Source organism: Grus americana, chromosome 1, assembly GCF_028858705.1.
Source record: "Grus americana isolate bGruAme1 chromosome 1, bGruAme1.mat, whole genome shotgun sequence".
Lineage (NCBI taxonomy): Eukaryota > Metazoa > Chordata > Aves > Gruiformes > Gruidae > Grus > Grus americana.
Window position 1 is genome coordinate 189,976,839 of NC_072852.1, and position 23,859 is coordinate 190,000,697.

The window sequence follows — 23,859 nt, forward strand, 5'->3', positions numbered from 1 at the left end:
TATTCTCTTGAAAATAATGCGTTATCCCTGTTGGATCAGTTCCAGGATACATTTCTGGTTTTTCATCTGAGAGTCATAATAATCATTCACATACATTTATAATCAGTTTGCTGTGATTTAGCAACAAGGAACGTAAAAGGCAGAGTCATTTAGTTACCCTCCAGGAACAATGGGTCTGTGTGAGCTTAATGTCAAGGTGTTCCGCACAGGAGATGGTGATGATATTTTTGGATGTCTATCCCCTTTTTTGGAATGGATCCCTGGAAGAGGAGGATGAGGGCAGTGGGCAGCAAATAGCGGGGGCAGCCGGGACAGGGGGAGGGATTGGGGTGGAAGGTGGGCCTGGGAAGGGGTGGGAAAGCCCCAGACAGGGAAAGGGGGGGTGGGGGGTGGGGGGTGTCATGGGTGGGCAGAGCAGGAGTGCTCACACCAGCCAGCTCCACGCATGCAAGTCCTTCCCCTGTAGTACATAGAGCAATTCAAACATCAACACAGTGATCAAAGGGGGACAAAGAAGCAAAACAAATGTTGGGAATTAACTGGAAAGAAACAGAGTAGAGCAGAAAATGTAAGCGTGCCATTGTAGAAGTCAATGGTGTGTCACCTTTTGGACTGTGTGTGTGTGGGGGGTCTGGTATCTCCATCTCCAGAAGCGGAAAGGATGCAGTGATGGGAACTCGGGAAGCAGGAAGTGTGGGACAGGTCCTTTACAGCTCAGCCTGGAGAAGAGGTGAGTGGAGACAGAAACGAAAAACATCTGTAAAGTCCTGAGGGGCACAGGTGAAGCTACTGGTCTCCACTACTACAAAATTCAGGAGGCATCAAAAGAAACTAGCTGTGTTGGCATGAACAGTATTCCCAGTTTTAAGTGCCCCACATCTCCTTGTTTTTGGAAATTTAGTTTTAATCGCTAGCTCTTTCCAATTCTTCAGAGGTTTGAAGTATGTAACCCAAAACATAACATACCAGAGGCAACCTTAATTCCCCTTTAACCAAGTTCTGCTGCAGGATTTTTGCGCCTGGAAATCCATCAGAGAGGTCCTGCATGATTTTTAGGTCACTGTACTGTGAAAATCCTCCCACGCCAAAGGATAAAGTCTGTGACCATGAGGGACCTCAAAACCACAACCAGGTCCACTTTATGCCCACCAAAAGAAAAGCTAACACAAAGCAGGTGAAGAAGGGAGCATCCATGCAACATCACCTCGCTGCTGTGCAGTACCACGTCCCTGCTCCCGAGGGCAGAGCCCTCGGGAGCAGGGACGTGGTACTGCACAGCAGCCACATCTCTGCCAGAGCTGGCACGGGGAACGGGTGCACAAGAACAGCGAAGGCAAGAAACGCAAGAATCTCTCGGCAGCAGCAGCCTGTGGGTGGCTGCCCTGGGGGCTTCCCGGGCAGCCTGGGTATGCAGCATTCCCAATTTCTCACCGCTCTACCGCTAGACAAGTTTTTATTAGAGCTTGGTAGGAGTTTAGGTAAACCTATTTATTATTTTTATTACTGCCTCAGAAAAAGCATTCCCATTCTCAGCAATATCAGGAAAGTTTTATGGGTTCGTATGGAAGAGACAGACCCTGGCATCAGTAAATTCTCATCGTTTGGATTATTATATGTCCTAAACAACCTCTTTGGTGTCAGTGTTTCTTGTGTTAGATGCTATCAGTAATTCTGTCACCCTCATTCATCAATTAATGTTCATAATGAAAATCTACCCGGCCAGCTTATCTCTCTAAGCGACTCCGCTGTGTTTGTCATCGTGGCATCTGAATGTCCAGTACTGCAACTGCAATCAGAGGGAGACATCATCCACGGTTTGATTTTTCTCTCCTTCCCCAGAGACAGCCAGAAGAAAACAGCAGAGAGAGACAAAATAACCCTCTTGTTGCTTTCAAACATCAGCCACAGCCTCTGAGGAGCTGGAGAAACAGACCTCTCATTAAACTGTAAATTGCTGGTGCCATACCTAAAGGATTACGTTGGGCTGTTTACATTTTCCTACATTAGATCAGAATTGGTTTTGTTTTTGTTTTTCTTTTTGTTTTTGTTGTTGTTGTTGTTTTACCCAGTTGGACAAAAGAACTGGATCCTGACTGCTTGTATCAGCTAAAGTCTTCAGGACATGAGAAGGAAGCCCAACCAGTCGTGCCCACCTGTCTTTCTATGTTAAGGAAGAGCTGCAGAGGTGGGATCCCTTCCCTACCCCAAAACACTTGCAGGGAGCCAGGCTGGGAGCTGGTTACATACCCTAACTAATACTGGTAGCTTCTGCAGTTATTAAAGACCTCATAGATGTTTTGCCTGAAGTGGAAGGAGAAGGCGAGCACTTACAAGTACTTATTGTGTGGGAAGGTCCGGATGGCAAAATACTACATCAGCAATAAAGCTGCTCCAGTGGTCCACTTGCAACACAGCTGTCCCATAACACAGTTAAAAATATAGTGGAACTGGGATTTTAGTGTGTTTTATGGGTTTTCTCAAATACCTGAGAATAGCAGCTATGGGCACAGATAAAGAAAGATTCTAGCAGGGTTTAAGCATGGCTTTAACCCACTATTTTTTTCTCATTATTATTTTAATTCTTAAAAAGGACTTTTAAAGGAGTTCAGGTATACTTAGTGTTTTCAACGCATGCACTGTCTGCCTGGGGAGGATGCCCTGAAGGCCTCCAGCAGGCATCCTCCAGGTCCAGCCACACCATTTGGAGATGATGCCATCCCAGAGTTGTGCCAGTGGGAAAGACCAGGGGAACAGCTCGTTCAAAATGGGAATAGCTGTGTAAACACTTTCTAAAGTGAAGTGTGTGGTCACCAGTAAAAGCATTTCTTCGCTATGCTGGTGAGTGTTACAGAAAACCTGCAGTGCTCATCATGGCAGTGTCACCTCATGCTCCTCCATGTTGTGGTGAGCAAACGCCAACTGCTTCTGCGCTGCAGCTGGGCTCTGAAACATGGATGCAACTGCGTGGCGTGGCAGAGAGCGAGCTGAACTGCGCTGTTTAAAGGCGAACCAGCATATTCAGGCAACTCTCAAATTAAGTAATGCCTGGGAGTTCAAATGAAGACTAAGGGGCTGCAAGCTTCTTCTGGTGGGAGAAGCATGGCTAAGCTCCAGGGTCACCAAGATTTCAGGAAGCAAGTATCTCTGCTAGAAGAGGGAGGCCTCCAAGTGTGCTGGAAAGAGCGGAGATGACCAAGTCTGTATCACTGAATTGCCACTGCAAAGGGTTAATCTGGATGATGGGGCAGAGTTCACCCTCAGCAAGGTGGCAGGAGTGGCTGATACGGCAGAGGGCCGTGCTGCCGTTCAGAGGGACCTTGACAGGCTGGAGAAATGGGCTGAGAGGAACTTCATTAAGTTCAACAAGAAGCGCAAAGTCCTGCACCTGGGGAGAAACAACCCCAGGCAGCAGTACAAGCCGGGGGACACCCACCAGCTGGAAAGAAGCTTTGCAGATAAGGTCCTAGGGGGCCTGGTGGACACCACGTTGACCATGAACTAACAATACGCCCTTATGGCAAAGAAGGTGAATGGTACCCTGGGCTGCTTTAGACAAAGTATTGCCAGCAGGTCAATCCTTCCCCTCTGCTCAGTGCCGATGAGGCTACTTCTGGAATGCTGTGTCCAACCCTGGGCTCCCAAGTACAAGAGAGACAGGGACATACTGGAGGGAGTCCAACAAAGGGCCACAAAGTTGAGGAAGGGTCTGGAGCATCTCTCCTATGAGGAAAGGCTGAGAGCTGTGACTGTTCAGCCTGAAGAGAAGGCTCAGGGGGATCTCATCAATGTATATACATACCCGAAGTGAGGGTGCAAAGAGGACAGAGCCAGGATCTTTCCAGTGGTGCCCAGCGACAGGCCCAGAGGCAATGGGCACAACCTGAAATGCAGGAAGTTCCCTCTGAACATCAGGAAACACTTTCTCACTGTGAGGGTGACCGAGCACTGGCACAGGTTGCCCAGGGAGGTTGTGGAGTCTCCATTGCTGGAGATATTCGAAAGCCATCTGGACGTGGTCCTGGGCAGCCTGCTCTAGGTGACCCTGCTTGGGCAGGGGGTTGGACCAGATGGCCTCCAGAGGTCCCAGCCAACCTCAACCCTTCTGTGATTCTGTGAATCTAATTGCTTCCACCAGCATGTGCTCTTAACACGTTATTCTTTCACATTAAAACTTCCTTAGCAATGAAGTGACATGGAGAAAAGCTGGTAAATGTTGGTTGATGTTCATGACCTCTTTCCAGCCCTCATCTTCTAGAGGCAGGGACAAGCAGCGCATTCCCGTACAGCGACAGGAGTGGCTCTGGGAAATGTGTGTTCCCAGCACGGTGCCACGTGATCCTCACGCAGCACAGGACCAGCGACGGTGGGAACAGTGCATCTGATGTGGCCAGAGAGACAGGATGTCCACATGGGCTTTTGTGGCTGAAATGCATTCCCCAGCTTTCTGAGGCCATGGGAAATGCTGGTTCCTGGCCTTTTCTGTAGTCAAGCCAATCTTTTTGAGTAGGAAAGCCCTCTCCTAGCTCCCTGGTAATTGCTTTTGTGGTAAATACAGTTGGGGCTGAATAACACTAATAAGGATAGCTTTTCCGCTATTAATTATTTTCAAAAGGACCTGGGATTCGGCCAAACACTAATGAAGTCAGAGGGAAACGGGAGCTGGGCCATGCATGAAGCAATGAAAAAGCTTTACCAGCAGTTTAAGAGCTGTATCATTTTCTTCACAAAACCAGATGAATACATCTTTCTGCAGCCCTTTGCAGTCACTTTTCACACTTCAGCTCTCCATTCCTTCTGCAAACGGTATCACTTAAATCCTGCACTAGTATTTCAAGAGAAGCTAATATAAGGTGAAAGACTGGTGTACAGTGAAAAAGCCTGAGCCAGAACTTGAAAATAATAATAGAGTGAATGAAAAATAGCTCATTTAGTCTGAAATAACTTGCTTAGTGTGGAAAATAGGATGGGGAGAAAGGGAAAATGGAAAGAAACTCATGCAAGAAGGACAGCCTAATATTTTTTTAAGCAGCAGATAGACAATGAGATGTAGGGACTCAGGGGCTTGCAGGACTGTCAGTTGTGCTGTTATAACTGGTCTTAGGATAAATAAATGAGAAGGTCTGGCTTTTTGACCCTTTGCCCACCTGCAAGAGCAGCAATGAGCCAAGGTGGTAAGAGGTGCTTGCTCACGCGGAGCTACCAGGGACTGGATGGCACAGTCAGTGGCAGACAAAATCCTTGTGCTGATACACTGCTAGTGACTGGGGTGATTGGCAGTCTGTATATTTAAAATGAGACCATATGGATTGACAAGTCTTTTTCCCCAAAGATTTGCAGTCCTATTTTGGATTAACAGCCAAAGAATATGGCTCATCCAGCATATGGGTATTTACTATCTGTCAGGCCATGTTCTTGAGCTTCTGATGTCTAGAAATACGCCCACCTTGTCTTTATGATCCAAATGACTTTATGCACCTTCTGTTAGGCATGAACAGCATCTTCTCTTAAACACCTTCCAGCACCTTCCCATTCAAATGTGAATAAACGCCACAGAGGTCTTGCCAATGTCTCCTCCATATTTCAAGAAAGTTCACCCATCCTCTTCTTTTCCAAATCATCAAGCCTCTATTAGAAACACCTTTCATTTTTAAATCAGTTGTGTGGAATTGCTGGGTTTCAAAGTCCAGGAGAAAGTAAGTCAGACAAGCTTGCTGAGGACAAACAGATGAGAGCTGTAAAGACCAGAAAAGAGAAATGTACTATCACCCCAATAAAAAGCATGCTTACAATCACTACCAAGTTATTGAGAAAAAACTAGTCACCTTCAAGCCCATTGACAGTGAGCTGCTATTAGCCAGAATGATGCAATTAAAATTACTGAAACGAGGCAGTTTGAAAGCCCTTCCCCTTCCCCTGCTCCATGTCCCCAGCCACCTCTCTGTCTGAGATCTCCATGTCTGAAATATGTTAAAAGATGCCTTGCAAATGTGCACAAGGTTTGATACAGTATGGATGTGTGGGATTTACTGGGTATATCGGATCAAGCTGACCTGCAGATGGACCATGGTCATTTGCCAAGGACATGGAGGTGTCTCCTAGCTGGCTGAGAGTATACAAAGGTCCTGGGCAAATGCTCCAAGTCTTCCAATGCCACCCAAATTTTCTAGGCAGAAAAAACCCACCACATGTGGAAAAGACCCAGACATATGTCAGCCCCAATTACATGTTTGGGGATAATATACCTGAGTCCTGTTCTTCTGACCAAGGTATACTAGTCCACTTCAACCTTAGCAGGGTCAAGAAAGGGGAGATGGGCCTGATGTCAGTGTATGATGGGTGCAAGAACCCAGCCCAAGAGGGTCAGCATTGCTCCAGTCTGTGCATCACATGGGATCAAAAAAATAAAGATGCCATTGGGACCTGCTAAAACTGCACATCACTCTCTGGTGATGGTGGAAGCCTTCAGAGGCAGCAAGGAGGCTTTTTCTCTCAGTAAAACAGGAGAGGTGGTGTAAGACCCTGGTGACTTAGGCTTGGTTTGTCCAGACTCTGCCCTTGAGATGCTGTGTGGCCTCTGTGGTGTTTCCACACACAAATCCCAAAGCATGTTACACAGGGCCACCAGCTAAACCTGTAGGGGAAGATGAGAAACAGAGAAGTAAAGTACTGTCACAAGAGGCAAATTTAACTGACCCTTGCGCATCCTCTTGCCAGGCCAATGACTTAAGCTTGGAGTGGCCTTATTAAGTCAGCAGAAAGGTAATTTTCTTTCTGAGATAATAGGAGACCCTCAGCAGAGAAGAAACTATGATCATCAAAGTACCGAACTCCATAAACAGGAGCCTCGGGATCAATAGAGAACCGAGAAGAAAAGGACTAATGTTCTCTCCAAATAGCAGGATAAAGTGGATAGCAGCTGATGCAGGTGAAGCAGCCCTCGGGGGAAATGTGCGAGCACTTTCTAGTTATTGCTTTGGTACTGCCCTGTGTGCAAGCGGTGGTGTCAAGAGCTGGAATTGCTCGGAGTATCACAGCTTGCTCTGCACCCCAGCGCCTGTCTGAACAACTCACCAGAATAAAGAGAATATATCATTTGCCACGGTTTGCCATTTCTGTCTCTGCTTTTTTGGTTCTCAGGTGTTAAAAGCGGGGTTTTTTGCTGAAGCCAGTGTATGTTGTGCAAAAGCTCTGTGGCCATTCACACACCATATATGCATGGATACAGCACTGTAAATAAAATGAGGAGAATGTTAATACTGGTATAGGTGCAGTCATTCTCATTACACCTACTGCCATTTCTAAACATGTGATTTAATTAATAAAGAAGTAAGTGGCTGTCATTAGCACAGATGGGTAAATGTGATGCACAAATACACGCACCTTGGCAGAACTTGTAATCTGCTCATTTCATTACTCTTCAGGTCTCTTATTACAGGCTTTTCCAACATGTCTCTTTTCTGACTTACTCATACAAGAAGTTGAAAATGATGGAAGAGCTGGTGTGAGGCTAAAGAGGGGGAAGAAGTTGGGGAAACAACCATACGTGTCTGAATCACAGACTAATAACTTGTCTGCTGGTGAGTTATGTCTGTGTTCATTTGTTTTCATGAAACTAAACATGAATTGTTTAAAATTCAATTTTTATTTTATTTGTTTTTTTACAAACAAGCCCAGCAATTGGGAGAGCAAGGCAATATGGTGATGAAGAGACAGGGCTGAGACGCAAAACGTCCTGATCCCTGCTGGGGTCAGACACTGCTCAGGTCACTTCACTCACGCCTCTGCTCAGCCTTGTGTAAGATGCAATCCACACTTTCCTTGTGGAATAGGCTTGATATTTTATTTCTGTAAAGCATCTTTATCTCAGGGCTTACGTTTAATAAATGTGCAGGGAGCTAAATAACAGCAATGATAATGTAACCAAATCAGCGGTGTGCGTTTCCGTATAATTTAACACTTTTTCAAAGGAAGAAAATCGCGAGGCTGCTTTGGGCTCAGCCTCGTTTCCACCTCCCTCCCCAGCCCTCACCCTCAGCGGTGCCGTAGAGGCCCTGCCCGCTCTGGGCCATGATCCTGGGACAAAACTCTCCAAGCAAAGCTGCTCTTCTTGTTACTTTGAAGATCTCTTGAGAGCAAGTCTATGTTTCAGCAGCCTTATCTTTGTCCAACCTGCTTATTATTTAAGCAAGAGGATCTTTTCCTACAGCCTAATGTGTTCAGAAGGGAAAGCTCTCTGTCAAAGTCCCATTTCCTCCCTTCTCTTTAAGCACGTGGAGTTGTTGCCGTAGCCATCAATAACTGATTAACAGCTTCTGCAGGGAAAGGGACTTCATCTGCTGCCTCCTTCACTGCAAAAGTGCTGTGTGAAACCTGCCACAGACTTGCAGTTTTTGGGGTGCTCCCAGCTCCAGCCGTAGGCTGCAGTGGGTGCTGATCAGACCCCGGCACCCCTCTGAACAGCTGAGGCTTTCCGCCCTCTGGGATCGTCCAGCAAAGTGCCCCGGTGGCCTGAAAATCCAGGTGCCCCTTCCCTACAAAAGCAGCCCCCACATCCTGCTCATCACAGGTCATGGTGAGCAGCTCCTACCCCCTGTAAGATACCCGTGTGCCTTGCAAATATTTCTCATCCTCGTAGTTTCCCTTTCCCACCTTATCCAATAAGCACCATAAAAGCCCATATTTTATGGCCCATAGACCATATAAGTCGTACTTCCCTGGCTGCACAGCTGTTATCTGTCACGGTAGTCATGAGTGAAAATCAGGCACCCTGTTTTCAGAACAGACAGGAGTCACCCGGTGTCCCCAACCCTGCCAGCAAGGCCAGGAGGGGGCTGTAGCAAACCTTCACGGAGGAGGGAATTAAGTTCCTGCAGAGGTGCTCTGGCCACAGCGTCCCTCAGCGAGTGCTGCCGGTTGGCGGGGCAGCGTCAGTGGGACCTCACGCCCAGCACCCACCACCGGCTTTCTCAGCCCACCCGTCCAGGCAGTGGGTACCTGCAGCAGCAGAGGCAGGCGAATGCAGCCATCTTCCACCAAAACTTCCCTGCCAGCAGTTTCTTGCGAGCTACGGATATAAACTTTCTCACTGCAACATGGCCTTGGCCAGGGTAGCCTTGGCCAAGTCACCTTTACAGCCGAAATCTGCCTCCCCCATGGGGGTGAAGCAAGAAGCACGCTACCCAACAGCCTCGCCTACCTCCCCTTCATCCCTAAGATGATGATGCGCTCAACAAGCTCCATGGTCTCTAAAGAGATCGATCAAACAACAGCTTCTAAGTTACTTGTGGCACGAATATATTGGCAGGTGTATGTAGTTTTTTAATCCTCCTGCCATAGTGAGAGCATAAAATTCCCACCACAAATGGCAACTCTGCAGCAAGTATCTGACATAATTACTGTAATTATATTGTCTCCGCACTCTCTTATAAATCAGTGGCAGTATATATTTAATGAGCTCTTTCCTGTTCAGCAGGTTGCTCCCAGCTCTCAGATTTGCAACTGCATTGCAGAGGTATCAATATTAAAACAATATTAACCCTTAGAAGCAATGCCCCTTTCTGCGGGGATGCAGGTGAGTCTCTCAGAGAGGGGCCTGACTCGGCACGCCCTTCCTGGTGCTGTTGGAAAGCACAGGGCAGCTTCGGAGCAAGCTCCCGTGCAGGTCTGATTTGCCCTGGTGAGTAAAATTTTGCCAGTTCTTCCCATGTGAGCTGGATGTGGTGGATTTGAGCACTGTTGGGACACAAACTGCTTGTAACCTGCGTGCAGGTTACAAGCAGCTCAGCCCACAGTGGTATATGTTGTGTGGTCTAATGCCACGTCCTGTAGGAAAGCCAAGGTTTTCCTTGTGTTTTCACAGCAACCAAATATTTTTGCACCCCCCGGGCTAGCAGGTACCCAGAAAATAGTCCATGGGCTTTGGCCATGCAGAGGCACCTCTGGAGACACAGCAGGACACGTGTGGCAGTGCTGATGCTCTCTGTGCACAGAGCATGCAGCTGGTTCGTGCTGCTTGGCACACCCCGTGCATCCCGGTCAAAGGGGAGGTAACACGGGTCGCTCCAGGGACGTGCCGCATCTGAGACATTTAAAATCCAGCACTCGTCTGCAGAGAAGCCCGTTACATTTCCATGTCAGGGACAAAGACAAAACTTAGCACGTCAGCAGGAGCACGTGATGAAGCAATCCCCCTGCACAGCAGGAAAGCTGGTACACACCCATGCACTAAAGCACCTACACCTGACCTTCGCTGCCAACTCAGAAGTCCTCTGCCCTTGATGATCAGAGGGCTGGAGCACCTCTCCTATGAAGACAGGCTGAGAGAGCTGGGATTGTTCAGCCTGGAGAAGAGAAGGCTCTGGGGAGGCCTTCTAGCAACCTTCCAGTACCTGAGGGGGCCTACAGGAAAGATGGAGAGGGACTGTTTACAAGGGCATGGAGTGATAGGACAAGGGGTAATGGCTTTAAGCTGAAGGAGGGTCGATTTACCGCCCATGGCAGGGCAGTTGGAACTAGATTATCTTTGAGGTCCCTTCCAACCCAAACCATTCTATGATTCTATGATTTAGAATAGATATTAGGAAGAAATTCTTCACTCTGAGGGTGGTGAGACGCTGGTACAGGTTGCGCAGAGAAGTTGTGGATGCCCCATCCCTGGAAGTGCTCAAGGCCAGGTTGGATGGGGCTTTGGGCAAGCTGGCCTAGTGGAGGGTGTCCCTGCCCATGGCAGGGGGGTTGGAACTAGATGATCTTTAAGGTCCCTTCCAACCCAAACCATTCTATGATTCTGTAATTCTATGATTCTGTGATTCTATGATTCCGTGATTCTAAGCTCTCCAGGACAAGACCCTTAGCTGTGTCCCCTGCTTCAGCCCCATAAACTGGCCCACTGACATGCAGGGAATTTAAGCGCCAGCTCTAAAACCCAAAAATGACTGCACACAATAGGACCACAGCCAACTCCCTGGTGGCCAGTGCCCCCGGCGCAGCGGGGAGGCCACCCAGCCTTTCCTGGCAGCGGGCTTGGCACCAGCTCCTGCTCACACCCCCTCAGCAGGACTGCACTGGGTCTCCCAAGGAGCCTCATTAAGTCCACGTGTGTGTTGTACACCTGGCCCATGTCTCTGCCACCACATGCTGTCCACTGGGCAAGGAAAAAGCTGCAGAGCTGCAGGACAGCCACGGAGTACCAGGTTTGCTGTGCAGCCCCTCCATGCCTGGCCAGAGGGGAGCATGCCCTCCTCCTGCCACCCATGGCTGCGTGCCACCTCCAGCCCTTGCCCTAACACATCACCCTTGTGCACCATTAGGAGAAAGGTGAGAAAGGTGGAGAGCTCAGGGGACACCAATGCTCAGCCAGGTGTTCCTGAACAACAGAAATGTCTAAAAAAATAATAGAAGTGGAAAGAGAAATGCCAATTTTAAGGTGATTTGCTTTAAGCAAAATTGCCACAAACCATCCCCTACCAAAGTAGGGTGATCCCATTGAACTTGTGTATCTATCTCCAACAGCATCTTTGGTATTGCCTGGGAACTGTTCCTCCTCTTCTTCAGCAGCTGGTGTCACCTGGGAGCTCCTCACACTGCTGGGGGCTGAAGGCAAGCAGGGTTACAGAGATTTAAATACAGAGCTACAGCTCTTCATGACAGCAGCACTGCTGCTTTTCACAGCAGTGATGTGCCATCTGCCAACCACAGACACATCCTGCACCGTGTCCATCTTACAATGAGGTGACACTGGAGGAAAACCAGTTTAGTGAACTTCTTTCAAACCCAGTCTATTTATTTATTTTAAGGAAAGTAATTTGAATTTTGGGTAGCTCCCTAAGTGTGTGGAAGCCTCAAATACTCAGATTTATGCCTAAATTTTTTTTTACATCTATCATGAGACATGTGCAGCTGTAGTTCAGAGGAACATCGAGCCTTATCTTCATTGACTTCAAAAGGATTTACACTTACGCTTTGGTGCTCTCCTGAACAGAAACACATTCCTAGAGCCTTATGGTGGGTCTACATGGTGACTTTCCCCACGGTAAGAGTCTGCTTAAAACAAAACCCAACCAAACAAGCAGCCTTGCACCCTCAGCTGCCTGGGGAGTTTAAACTCACATCACGAACTGCAGGTTTGTTCTGAGGGCACAGGCATCATGCTTCGCCTTCCTGAAGTGCTGCTTTTCTTCTTCAATCTCAACTTATCACAGGAAAAAAATAATAAAAAAAAGCTAACAGTAATTTCAGCAGACAGCATATGCAGAGCTCAGGAATTAAACTTAAGCGGCAAATAATACAAACATGATAACAATTCAGAGCTCAAGGCAAATAAACAATTGCCTGAAATCTGTTCCTGAGCTAGATAATGCCAAGTCAGCCCAAAATTTTAAGCACACTATATTATTTGACTTAAACTGCCCCCTTTGCATTTTTTCCCGTGCTGCTAGCCAGCATTGAATGTATTGGATTTTCAGATGCTTTACAGATTAAGGGGATTCTCTGGCTTGGGCTGGACCTGCAGTGACATCTCGTGGTCCCCCGTGAGGCGAGGTACTGGCTGCCAGGCGGCACACACAGCTCCCCGGCCCAAACCTCGCACCAGCACCCCTGGACCACAGCACTGAACAGCACAAATCTGTCAGGGGACTTACCTCCACCTGGGAAGACTGAATGGCCAAGTAAGGAAACAAACACACACCTCCTCCTGCGACATCCCTTCCCCTTTACCTCCAGCACCAGGGGAAACTTCAGAAATCATCCTTTTATGCATAAAGATAAACAAATCGGGAGAATCAGATCATTGCACAGAGAGCCTGTGGGTGGGCTGTGCTTGCCTGCAAAGCCTGGGTGCTTTCAACTTGAGACAAGGAGAGGAATTAATCTGCCTCCTACCGTGTTTGTGCCTGTCTGAGGCTCACATGTGAGCAGGATGCTTTGCCCTTTGCCACTTCTTCTTTGGTTGTGACTCTCAAATGATTTCCCACTGAAAACCAACACGCTCGCTGTTGGAGTCTTAGTAGAGGAAATTAAATCCGACATTTCAGTGTTATCTGATTTCCCATCCCTGTACACCATTGTATAATTTCACCACCTACTCACTTGTTTTCTTCACACACAAGTGCATTTAGAGAAAATATGATCCTTGGAAGAGTATTTAGTCAGAGAAAGGTTGTAATCAACTTGGATAGAAATCAGACAAATCATTTGCTTGACAAAGGGGGAAGGAAGGAGGAAATAAAATGGAATAATTTCTTTCCTGTGAACTTAGGGCACTGAAATACTTTATGGTCAAACTATAGCATGAGAAGGAAAATAGTTGAAAAACTTCATGGGAAACACTGCTCCTGAGCTATTGCACTAAAAATAACATGAAAGTCAAAGATCTGATTCATTAGATGTCTTCTGTGTTCACAGACGAAAAAAAAAGTTACAGGAAAAGACTCACGAATTTTCCCAGGGTAAAGTAACTAGATATCCCCTATAAATTATCAGATATATCAACATTTAGGGTCAGATTGACAGTAACTGAGTCATGCCAGGAGAACGTGCAGAACGCACACCTAAAACCAAAACAGGGATTTGAAAAGCTCCTCCACAGTGTCTAATCCATCAAAATACTCAGTCCTCAGAAAGAAGAGAAGCATGGTGAGCAGCTGGGGCACTGAGTTTAAGGATTACCTCAAGAGCCCATCCTCTTGAGCACCTTCCTCCAGCGTAGTAAAATATAGACTGGGCTCATAGCACAGAGGAGCACCAGTCACAAGCCAGCACCTCGCTCTGCCAGCGGCTCTGCAGGCAGATGGTCCCATTGAAGGCAAGGAAAGCTCGGTGAAGGCAAGGAAAGCTCGTAATTATGTTATGCAGAAATGCAGGTGCTGTCCTCCATCTCATACACCCCACCAGTGAGCCAACTCAGGTTTAACAAGAGCACATGATCACAAGCGTCCAGCCTAGCACTTGTATTTCTTTTTCTTGACTATGTGTAGCTATTCTAACTTCCTTATAGGCATTTATGCATGTTTCAGAGCAGTTTACAGTCTAAGACATTAATCGAATATAGTTAGGAAACCTTAACATATTTTCCAGTTCATTTGAAGTTATTAAATAAAGTCAAAGCCTATCTTTCTTCCAGTCCTTTGACATCTCTTGAGAGCAGGATAGTGTGATCAGTCCTCTACTCCAATAATTTTCCAGTTCATATTACGTTCACAGAAATAAGAGAAAGGCCAGCTAGAGAGAAGGTCAGGAGATTGTCCAGGGCAGTCGTCTGCCCCAAGGCAGTATTCACATCTGGCTAAGGCATTTTCATCAGATATATGCCTAATTGCCCTGCACATCCAAAGAGCCCCCCTTGGCGATCTCTTCCAGTACTCCATAATCTTTCCTGTTACACGGTTCCTCCCTAGTGACTAATCTAAATCTTCTTTGATTCAGTAAGCCTATTATTTCTTGTTCCAGCCACCATGAACATAAAAGATGCTGAAAAGATGAGAGGAATAAAATGTTCTCTTTGTGTTTGGAGACTTGTATTTCCTTAGAGTATTCTGTAGGCAAACCTACTCAAACTCCTTCGGTCTTGTTATATTTCTCATTCTCGTGTACTTAGGTTCTCATGCTTTCTAGATTCTGTTAAATCTCATTGCTCTTCTCTAAACTGTCTCCAAATTTTCCAAACAAGTATGGCATAAAAAACTAGACCTGATACTTCAGCTGATGCCTCTCCAGAGCTGAACAGAAAGAGGCATTTTCTGTCGTATGGATCATATAGTCTTTATACACCTTAATGTTTCAGTTCATTTTGCAGCATCACTATGTTGTTAGAAGGGGTCACAATACGAATGTCAGCCAACTACCTGACCTTTTTCTGCCAAGCTGACCTTTAATTCCTGTTTGCAAAGTTTGTCAGTTCTGTCCAATTTCTCAAGATGATTTCAAGTCCTAAGTCCACCCTTCAACATGCTTGCAACCTTACCTGCCTCAACATACAACAGAAAACTGTCTCTTTTTTCCCCACCTGAAACAGATCACAAAGCAGTCACAAAATCTCTCTTGTGCATATGTACCCTGAAATCCAACAGTCACTGCTTATGCTTTTTTTCACTTCTCAAAAAAAAAAAACCCAACAACACAAAGTTATTTGTTTTTTAAAAAACACAACATTTTTACTGTAAGCACTGGTAAGAAAACATAAAACAGTGAAACAGAAAACCATCTTCCCCACAGGGACATGTATAGGAACCTACAGTGTGTTTGAAAAGCGTGTGTGCTGTGAAAGCAATCTCTACACGTGTAAAAACATTTTAAAACTGATTTGTAATTGTATTTAAGACAGTGCTGTTGATGTTTGCTAAGGAAAGCTCAAATATAATATTAAGAGGAAGAGAGAATAGGAAGACATGCTCAATACTTTAAGCACAGTTCTTTTCCTCTCTGACTTGTTTTTCATTTTTACATTAGGAGGAGCAGGATTTTAACCTGTGTTGAAAACAGTTCTGTATTTAAGTCAGTGAAATTAAGTGGTTTTTCACATTGCTTAGCACAGTAATTCCTGTTCTTTCACTTTTTAGAGTAGACTTATGAAACTACGGTCTGCTTGCTTCAGAGTCCCACAGTTGAGCAACGCAGCACCCCAGGACCGGATTCAGTGCACCAAAGCCATCTATTCCTACTGTCCTGACTAAAAAGTGTTAAGGGATGAATTTGACTTCACAGTGATAAAGATACTGCAAGCTTTGGTAAAGATATTAAAGTGAAAAAAGGGTTGTTCAGCACCTTGATTTCTCATGAAACTAGAGCAAAGAGGGAAATGAAAACCAATTCAAAACATGAATATACATTTACATTCAAATTTAAGCTATTACAGATAATCTTAGTTCAAGTCCTTCTGTAATCAGAAAAGGTTATTTATATGATAGCAAATAGACGCCCCACATTTTAAGGCCATTTTCCACCTTTACCATTTAAACTTTTGGCTCCATTTTAAGCAACCAGCAAGCTGGGATTAACATGCAATAAACTCACTCCATTCAGCCATGCTGGAGTCACACCCGTGCTAGTTCTGCTCTCAGTCACACCATAGTAAATACCACGTTCGCTCCCACTGGCATAAATTCTTCATTCTGTCAGAGGGAAGAGACGGACAGCTGCCCAATTGTCAGGAGCTTCATGGGTCCTGCAAGGTATCCACAGGAAAATGATATGCTAACTTGGACCAGGAATTGCTCTGCCTTTGTGGACTTCCACAGGAACGGAAAAGTTCCTGGTGACTTAAAGGAGTTTGTCCCAAACAGGAATATCTGTAAACATAATAATAACTCATAGAAGATACCTTGTGCAAAGAAAGGGGAAAAAAGAGCTCATATGGAGCAAAAGAGAAAATCTAGGAGAGCAATGGGAATGACAGAACAAGTTCAGCAATGGAAATGCGCATCAAAAGGATGTGATACCGGAAGGCAAGTGAAAATCTTTGAAAGAGACCTTTTAGAGAGTTATAGTCCATGAATCACTGAAGCATTTTTGGTCCAGGGAGACGCACATGCATCCTAAATACAAAGTGCTCTCACAGTGACGTGACTAGTTAGGATTCTGCGTAAAAATACAACTTCCGACCACAGAGTTCCTTATGCCATGGCTATTTTCACTTGGACATAGAAATTAATATTTGGAAGCTCTGAAAATACTTTTGCTTCATGTGCTCTTGAAAGAATAAAGTTAGAAAGAGTGAAAAGTATGAAATTTGGTGCCCAGCAAACAGTCTAGAAGAGAGAAACTCTTTTAGACTCTGAAAATTACAATTTTACATCATTTCACTAGTTGCTGTGTGCAAAGGAGCCAGTTCATTATAGAGCCACAGATTCTTTCTGTGACTAGAAATAACTGGTGACCTGAAAAAATCCACAATCCATAGAACCCAACATCGAGCTGAGTTGCAGTTGTTTTGTGAGCTGAAGGAATGACTTCACTTACAACGTTGAAGCTCTTGATGACATGTCGGTCCCTCCTGTCACTGATGAGGAGGAACGTTTCCTGCTGTACTAAGAAAGTGCTTCAGATGTACTGTTCTTCATCTCCTCCATTCATGAGCAATGACCACTTGTCCCCTTCCTCCTCAACAAAACCATTACGTCTCGGCAGCTTGTCTGAAGTCAAGGAAGAGAGAGACACTTGGCTAATCTGATCCCAAGGAGCTGGTCTGGATGAATCCCTCCTCCTGTCATCCATTCCAATATGAACACTGATTTGGGAAGGAGTAAGTGGTTTCATCCGGCCTTGAGCTTGTGCTTCATAACTTTCTGTGTCTGGCTTCTTATAACTAAGAAGAGAAAGAGAAAAGATGTTTAGCACTAAGAGGTCAATGTGTAGAAGTGACTTCGGCATGAGAACAAATCAGAAACTTCTGATAATCTAAATGTAACCTGCACTTCAGATGGAATGTTAACGGCTAAGAGTACTGGTCACACGGCATTAAAACATTTCAATAGTAAAAGAGAGGGACTCTCAAAGTGAGATTCTTTAAGAAAAATTATGAGTTTGCCGAATTATGAAAGGGTTCATAGTAGACAATTGCAGGGGAATGGCAAATATGCATGGTCTTCTTCACGTACATGTATTATTGTCTTTGGAATCTGAAGTTCTGTTCGGCTGATGTGATGTTTCAAGAAAGAGAATTGTTTTACAGAGTATACTGTAATACAGCTTCCGTAAGTCTGAAGCCAATTATGTTTTGGGGGCTTCTCAATATCTAACCACAATGGTGTCCAATACTTAATGTAATCAGCACAAGATCAATGGAATTGGAGAATAAAGGAATCCCTTTATAGAAATTTCTTATCCTTTGGATAACTACACACAGAAAGTTTTTAGGATGAAAATCCTGTAGTGGTAGGGCTAATTCTGCAAACAGACATAAGCACGTATGTAGTTTTTATTCTAGATTGTGGTTTCACCGAGCGTTTTCAGGATCAGAATCATGATGCAGAAACAGATAGGCTATGCTATGCTATGCTATGCTACACACTACAGAAGATCCTAGCTACAGTAGAAATATTTGAAAGTTTGGACTAATTTCAGACACCGTAAAAAGTTTTATTTTTGAAAGATGTTTACTCATAATGCTGTTAAAAACTGGTCCACTCTAACTGCACCCAAAAAGGGCACCCAAAAATGTAGCATAAAAGACTTAATAGAATTTGAAAAATCTTGTTATAGTTCAGAAATTGGTTCACTTCCAAAAAAATAGAGCAGGATACTTTATCTGTAGCGAGGTGCAAAAGAATAATTACACTGCTTCTCTGTTTCTCTCTGTCTAAATTAAATAGACAAAAAAACCCCAGGTACAAATCTTTTAAAAACCGTCTACCGCCACATTATGGAGAACTGTATTTTGAATTATTTGTTCACTTGATATTCACAGCAAAACCAGTGCTGATCATTACCTCACTTGGTATTGAACTAGATCTCCAACACAGGTGCCCAGGTGGCATCCAGTCACACTTTTAGCTGCTAGTTAAAGAAGGCTCAGTACAGTCTTAGTCCAGGCATGTTCATAATAGTGACAGCTTTTGGAGCCAAGGATTGGGCAGAACAACATCAAGCTAAAGGAACGTCAGGTACTTTCAGGTATACAAAGCTTAAAGTCACATCTCACTTGAGTCCCAGCAGCAGTGCTGCCTATGGTCCCCCATTTGCTTAGCATAAGACAACTTGCCATTTCAGCTGCAGGGAAGACAGCACAACAGACACAGAAGAAGCTGCCATTGCAGCTGATCCCATCCAAGGCTGAAGCACGAGGCCAACAGGCATGAAAACACCTAGCAAAAAAACATATGGACATCAGCCAGAGCAGCCTGTCCCCATACAGACATTTCTGTCCCTGCATATCACAGAACAGACCAGTAGTTTTACAACGTGACTTGCTGAGACCTCCATAAACACAACTAGATCAATATGTATTTACTCACTTATTTTTAAATATGTCCCTTCCGTTGCAAGGGATGACCTCTGCACCAATTCAGCTACAAGACTGCAGCCACAAGGTAAGACTATTTTTCCCTTCCAGCTATTCTGCACATATGAAACAAAGCAAAAGCAACACAAAGACAAGGCAATAGTCCAGACAAAGGAGGGAGAAGTTACTCAGAAAGAAAAAGAGGAATGCTTGAAGTAAGTTTGGAGCATGAGAAGATGTCTGACACAAGCAGAGAGAATGCAAGTAGTAGGAGAGAAAATGTGACTAAAACAGGAAGCACCCAGAAGTGTGATGGTATCTCTGATTAGAGCTGGGTTTGAATGTACAGAAACTAATCCCCAAGTACTGCTATGTGAAATAAGAGCATGGTTTTCATTTTATCATATAAGAATTTATTCCTAAGAGTTTAAAATTTGGGGAACAAAGATTTTTTCTAGAACATGGAAAAAAAAAGAGAACTTATTTATTTTGTCCTTCTGACAAGTTTTAAATACTCTAGGAACCTCTCTATGGTTCTTGAGCAGGAAACCCTGCGAGAAGCACCACAGAGCTCAACTGTGCTGCTGTCTTTGACAAGCTGAGCTCTGTCAGTCACATACCTGCTGCTATGGGTATTCCAAGCAGATTATAAATTAAGGCAAGAATCAGATTTATTCGTATTCTTCGAACTGTTCTCTTTGATAAGTGAATACTGGCAACTACATCCAGCAAGTCATTCTGCAAGACAAGAGCATTGAAAGTTTTCCACATGCAGAATTCAGAATACCAAAGCAAGAAGAGGAGTGTCAGTGATAAAAGAGGATGGGTCAAAACTGTAGTGCTCACTCGGATAAGAACAACATCTGCTGCTTCGATGGCAACATCAGTGCCTGTTCCAATTGCAATTCCAACGTCTGCCCTGGCTAGTGCAGGGGAGTCATTGACTCCATCACCAACCATCGCAACCTTCCTCCTCCCATTTTGGAGTTCCTGGACCTTTGCAACCTTGTGAGAAGGAAGAACCTCAGCAAAGACTTTTTTGATCCCAACCTATGTACAAAGAAAGAAACACACCCCAGTTAGTGATATGCTTCGTGCTGAAAGGAAGAGTCATTTGCTGTTCTAGGGGAAGAGGAAACAAGGGAAGATCAACCAAACTGATTGCGGTAGAGGCAACACTTGCAAGCTACACCGAAAGCCGAAGAGCATCATGCCTTTGGCATAAGACAGGGACTGATTACAGCCCCCTCCATCTTTACTGCAGAGATGCTGGCAAACAATGCCCTGCCCTTAGCATCACAGGACTTCTGAAGCTCTACTGCCCTGGCAGTAGAGGTTTGATGGTTAAAAGAGCCAGTTTTCAGCTAATCATGCTGCTTGATGCACCAAAAAATGTTTCAGTGAAATAAAACACAGGAACCATGCACAATCAGGCAGTTACACTAGGGGAAACACAGAAATGGCAAGTATGTGCAAGTCTCAGGAAGACTATAAAATAAAGCAGATGGCTGGCTAAACACTTCAACCCATCCACATCTCAACTAATATGGCGTTACTACCAATGGCTTTAGCGCAAGCAGATGGGTGTACTAAAGAGCCCTGGTTTGGCTGCCTCACCAGGCACAGATCAGCTTTTCACTACACAAGGTAGAAGCTCTCTTGTAACCTTTCAAAAAGTAACTTTTAAAAGTTTTTAGGACTGCCTTACCATTTTTGCATTGGGAAAGAAGTGCCAAAAATTCAATGAAAATGTAAGTTGGCACAGACTAAGCTTGTTTAAAAACTTCACCTGAATGCCTGGAACCATAAATTCAAGCTTGTTTCTGAAAGACGATTTCTCTTAACAAAGAAAGTTGGGTGGGAAAGCACTTTACCACAAATGAACACAAAAGTGAAAGCGTGAAACAAAACAGAAGAAGGATTAAAGCATCACACTCAGAAACAAAACAGACCTCACAACATCCGAGATTGTACATACCACAGTGCTGGCTGAGTTAGCTGTGTGGTGGGATATCTGAGGAAAGCAAAGTGGCACACGGTAGATTAGAAGTAGACCGATGCAAAGGGAAAGAAGGAAATGAAGATGGAGAGGGTGGAAATGTAGCAGGTAGAGTAAGGATTTGGCTTTGCCTTTGGAGCAACATTTATAGTTTGAGATCAAGGAAATCCCATATACACTCAACCTCTTTTAGACTGCTGTGCTTCTTAACAACAATTCTTATTGTTATGTTACCCTTAAAGATAATGACAAATCCCCACTTCCCTATTGGGAACAGGGCTGGACCTTAAAGGAACTTTCCTTCATCACTAACCGGACACAACTGCCCTTCAGTGAAGGGAAGCAGGAGGCTTCAGTTCAGCAATGGGCTAATTACTGTAAGAAACTCTGTACCTCTGGAGAAGAACTGACTGCTTGTCTGTAGTGGGATCTTAATGCAGCCACTGGCCTTTACTATGCCATTATACTCGACCTGATTTTCAGAACAATTCAAGAAAAGTTAATCTTCATTGAATGTATCCAGTGAAACTCTTGAGTTCCTGCTCCAAATTCATTGGGGTAAACAGTTTTAGAACCTCATCATGTATTTTTTTTTAAATGAAAAGAAGCAGATACCTGAGTGGCAATGGCTTTTGCAGTTTTTCTGTTGTCCCCCGTTATCAGCACCACATCTATTCCCATGTTTTGCAGTGTGTGCACAGCAAGGGCTGCCTCCTGCTTGACAGTGTCTGCTATTGCGATCATTCCACACAACACGCCTGAACAAAGAAATATGCTCTGTTAGAGAGCCCTGTGGGAGGCAAAGTGGCAACAAGAGAACAGGTCATCCCCTCCATTATGGCGGGTTGTAAAATAACACATTCTGGGCAATATTGACACTCATAAGCCTGATTAACTGTCTACAGTTTTCTAAGTTATGGTCTCTTTCTTAAACGCACACACTTTTCTCATTTATCTATTTCAGATTGAACAACAAACACCTTTGATATTTAGGGAGCAGGAGGAAGGGGAGAAGATGAGGGTAGCTTTTAAATATGCCTGAGTTTTAGGTTTTATGGTATGGACAAATACGATAGTGGGCCAGAGAAAGTTTTGGTATTTATGGCCTGGTCAGATGTTGAAGCCACTCCTCCAGGAGGAAGCATATAGAGCATCTGGTTTTATGTCCCCTAATCTCTCTGGGTTGGATCTCTAATATAATTAATTACTTTCATACAGAAGCATACCTGCCTTCCAACACATTGACTCAAAGATGTGTCCGTGTTTCCTTCATGTGACTTACAAAAATCTCACATTGGTTTATCATTGCATGTTACCTTTCAAAAGTAAGGGCTTAAGTAGGTTTTGCACTCCTGCATCTCTATTATTTGCTATTATTATCAGTGATAGGAACACCAGCTGTACATCGGAGCCCTTATTTCCATGTTGACATCACTTGATTTTGCTGGACTGCTGATGTAGTCCAGGCTGAGACATGTAAATGCCTCTCAGAATTGCTGTAGAGGACCACCAAGAATATTTATTCAGTAATTGAATCAGAGGTCCCATTTCAAGATCACAGATGCACTGGCAATCTATCACCATTATAGTAGTTTCTCATATTAAGGTATTGTCTGGGATCTCTTTCTGCATAGCACAGAACAAAACCCCTCTGGCAAAACTAATTTAGTCTAATCTATTATACCTTAATGACCTAATGAATCATCATATTCATTCATGAGATGTTTTGAAATCAGTGATGCAACAGGATGGCGTGTGATCCTTAAGTGATGTAAAGTCAGGATGGGACATGGCACTGCAGTGGCACTGCTTTTCTGAACAACTGTCCTAGACAACAGGAGGTTCAGAAGTTAATACTTAAATTAAAAACTACCTAACAAAATCTTATAAACACTGTTCTGAGGCGAAAGCTTCTTTTAAGAACACCTTGATACTTTGCAGTTCACAAGCAGTTCTGCGCTGAAAGATTAGTAGTTTCTTGACACTAAACCACTGATGAATTGCTCCAGAGTTTGTTTTTATCCATTCGATGGCAGGATCAATTGATATTTATTAAGTCACTCCAAAGAAGAGCAGTTACCATCTATAGCCACTAGTATGGCAGTCTGTCCTTTCATTTCATGGTCTGTCATTGCATCATTTACGTCATTTGCAATATGCAAGCCATTGCGTCGCATCCACTCACGATTTCCAATCAACACTGAGTATGTATGAGAAGCTGATGGACCTTTGTGCATAGAGAAAAAGAAAAATGAGCAACTCAAAAATAGTGAACGCAAGCCAGAGATGTTTTAGGATGACAATGTCAGGCTGCATTAGCTATAGAAAGATATTCTGAAGAGATTTTACTAATTTTTTTTGGGGGGGGGGGGTGTTCCAGACTGGCAATGGTCACACCCAAGACACAAGCAGAATTAGTAGTCTTCTTGAAGTGCTGCTGTCATGGCCAAACACAAATGCATAGGCACTACCTAAAGACAGCCTCATAAAAACTTTTCTTCTTCAAGACTCAATCCGTGCCTGTTTATACATAGAACTGCATTGTGAACTTAATGGAAGTATTTGCCTGTATTTGCCTTTGCTAGTTGGCATTGTTTTTCTGGATAAGTGCAGTATGCACATTTCATAAATGCCACGCTGCTTTGTTCTCACAACTAATGACTTCTTTCAAATATAAAGGCTATTTCTGGCAAGAAAAAAGTAGTTTTGTTCTAACAAACAATGAAACAGTATGTGGAGCACCTCATTATGAATTCAATCCAACTTTACAAGAGCTGGATGAAGCAGGTGAGAAAATATTACATTAACACCATTCACAAATGGCACAGTTCTGATGATTGTAGTTCTTATTTAATTCTTCTAATAGCTTTCTCAAAAAGGTCAGGAGAGCTGCAGTCTTCTGAAGAGAACTGATGAGCTTCTT

General features: G+C 44.3%; 1 protein-coding gene across 5 annotated transcripts in view; it reads right to left on the reverse strand.

The window, feature by feature from the left end:
• Positions 1 to 15,163: 15,163 nt before the first annotated feature.
• The window catches only part of ATP7B (ATPase copper transporting beta), a 48,948-nt gene continuing 40,252 nt past the window's right edge, over positions 15,164 to 23,859 (reverse strand). For 3 of the 5 annotated variants that reach the window (XM_054835493.1, XM_054835487.1, XM_054835504.1), the window contains exons 16-21: positions 23,017 to 23,163; positions 21,552 to 21,694; positions 19,784 to 19,987; positions 19,558 to 19,675; positions 18,698 to 18,800; positions 15,164 to 17,302 (exon numbers count right to left, since the gene is read on the reverse strand). In XM_054835493.1, the coding sequence (XP_054691468.1) occupies positions 17,038 to 17,302; positions 18,698 to 18,800; positions 19,558 to 19,675; positions 19,784 to 19,987; positions 21,552 to 21,694; positions 23,017 to 23,163 (980 nt within the window). In that variant the 3' untranslated portion in view covers positions 15,164 to 17,037. Of the gene's footprint in view, positions 17,303 to 18,637; positions 18,801 to 19,557; positions 19,676 to 19,783; positions 19,988 to 21,551; positions 21,695 to 23,016; positions 23,164 to 23,859 lie in introns of all 5 variants that reach the window. The other 2 variants (XM_054835499.1, XM_054835512.1) reach the window with 2 other exon arrangements.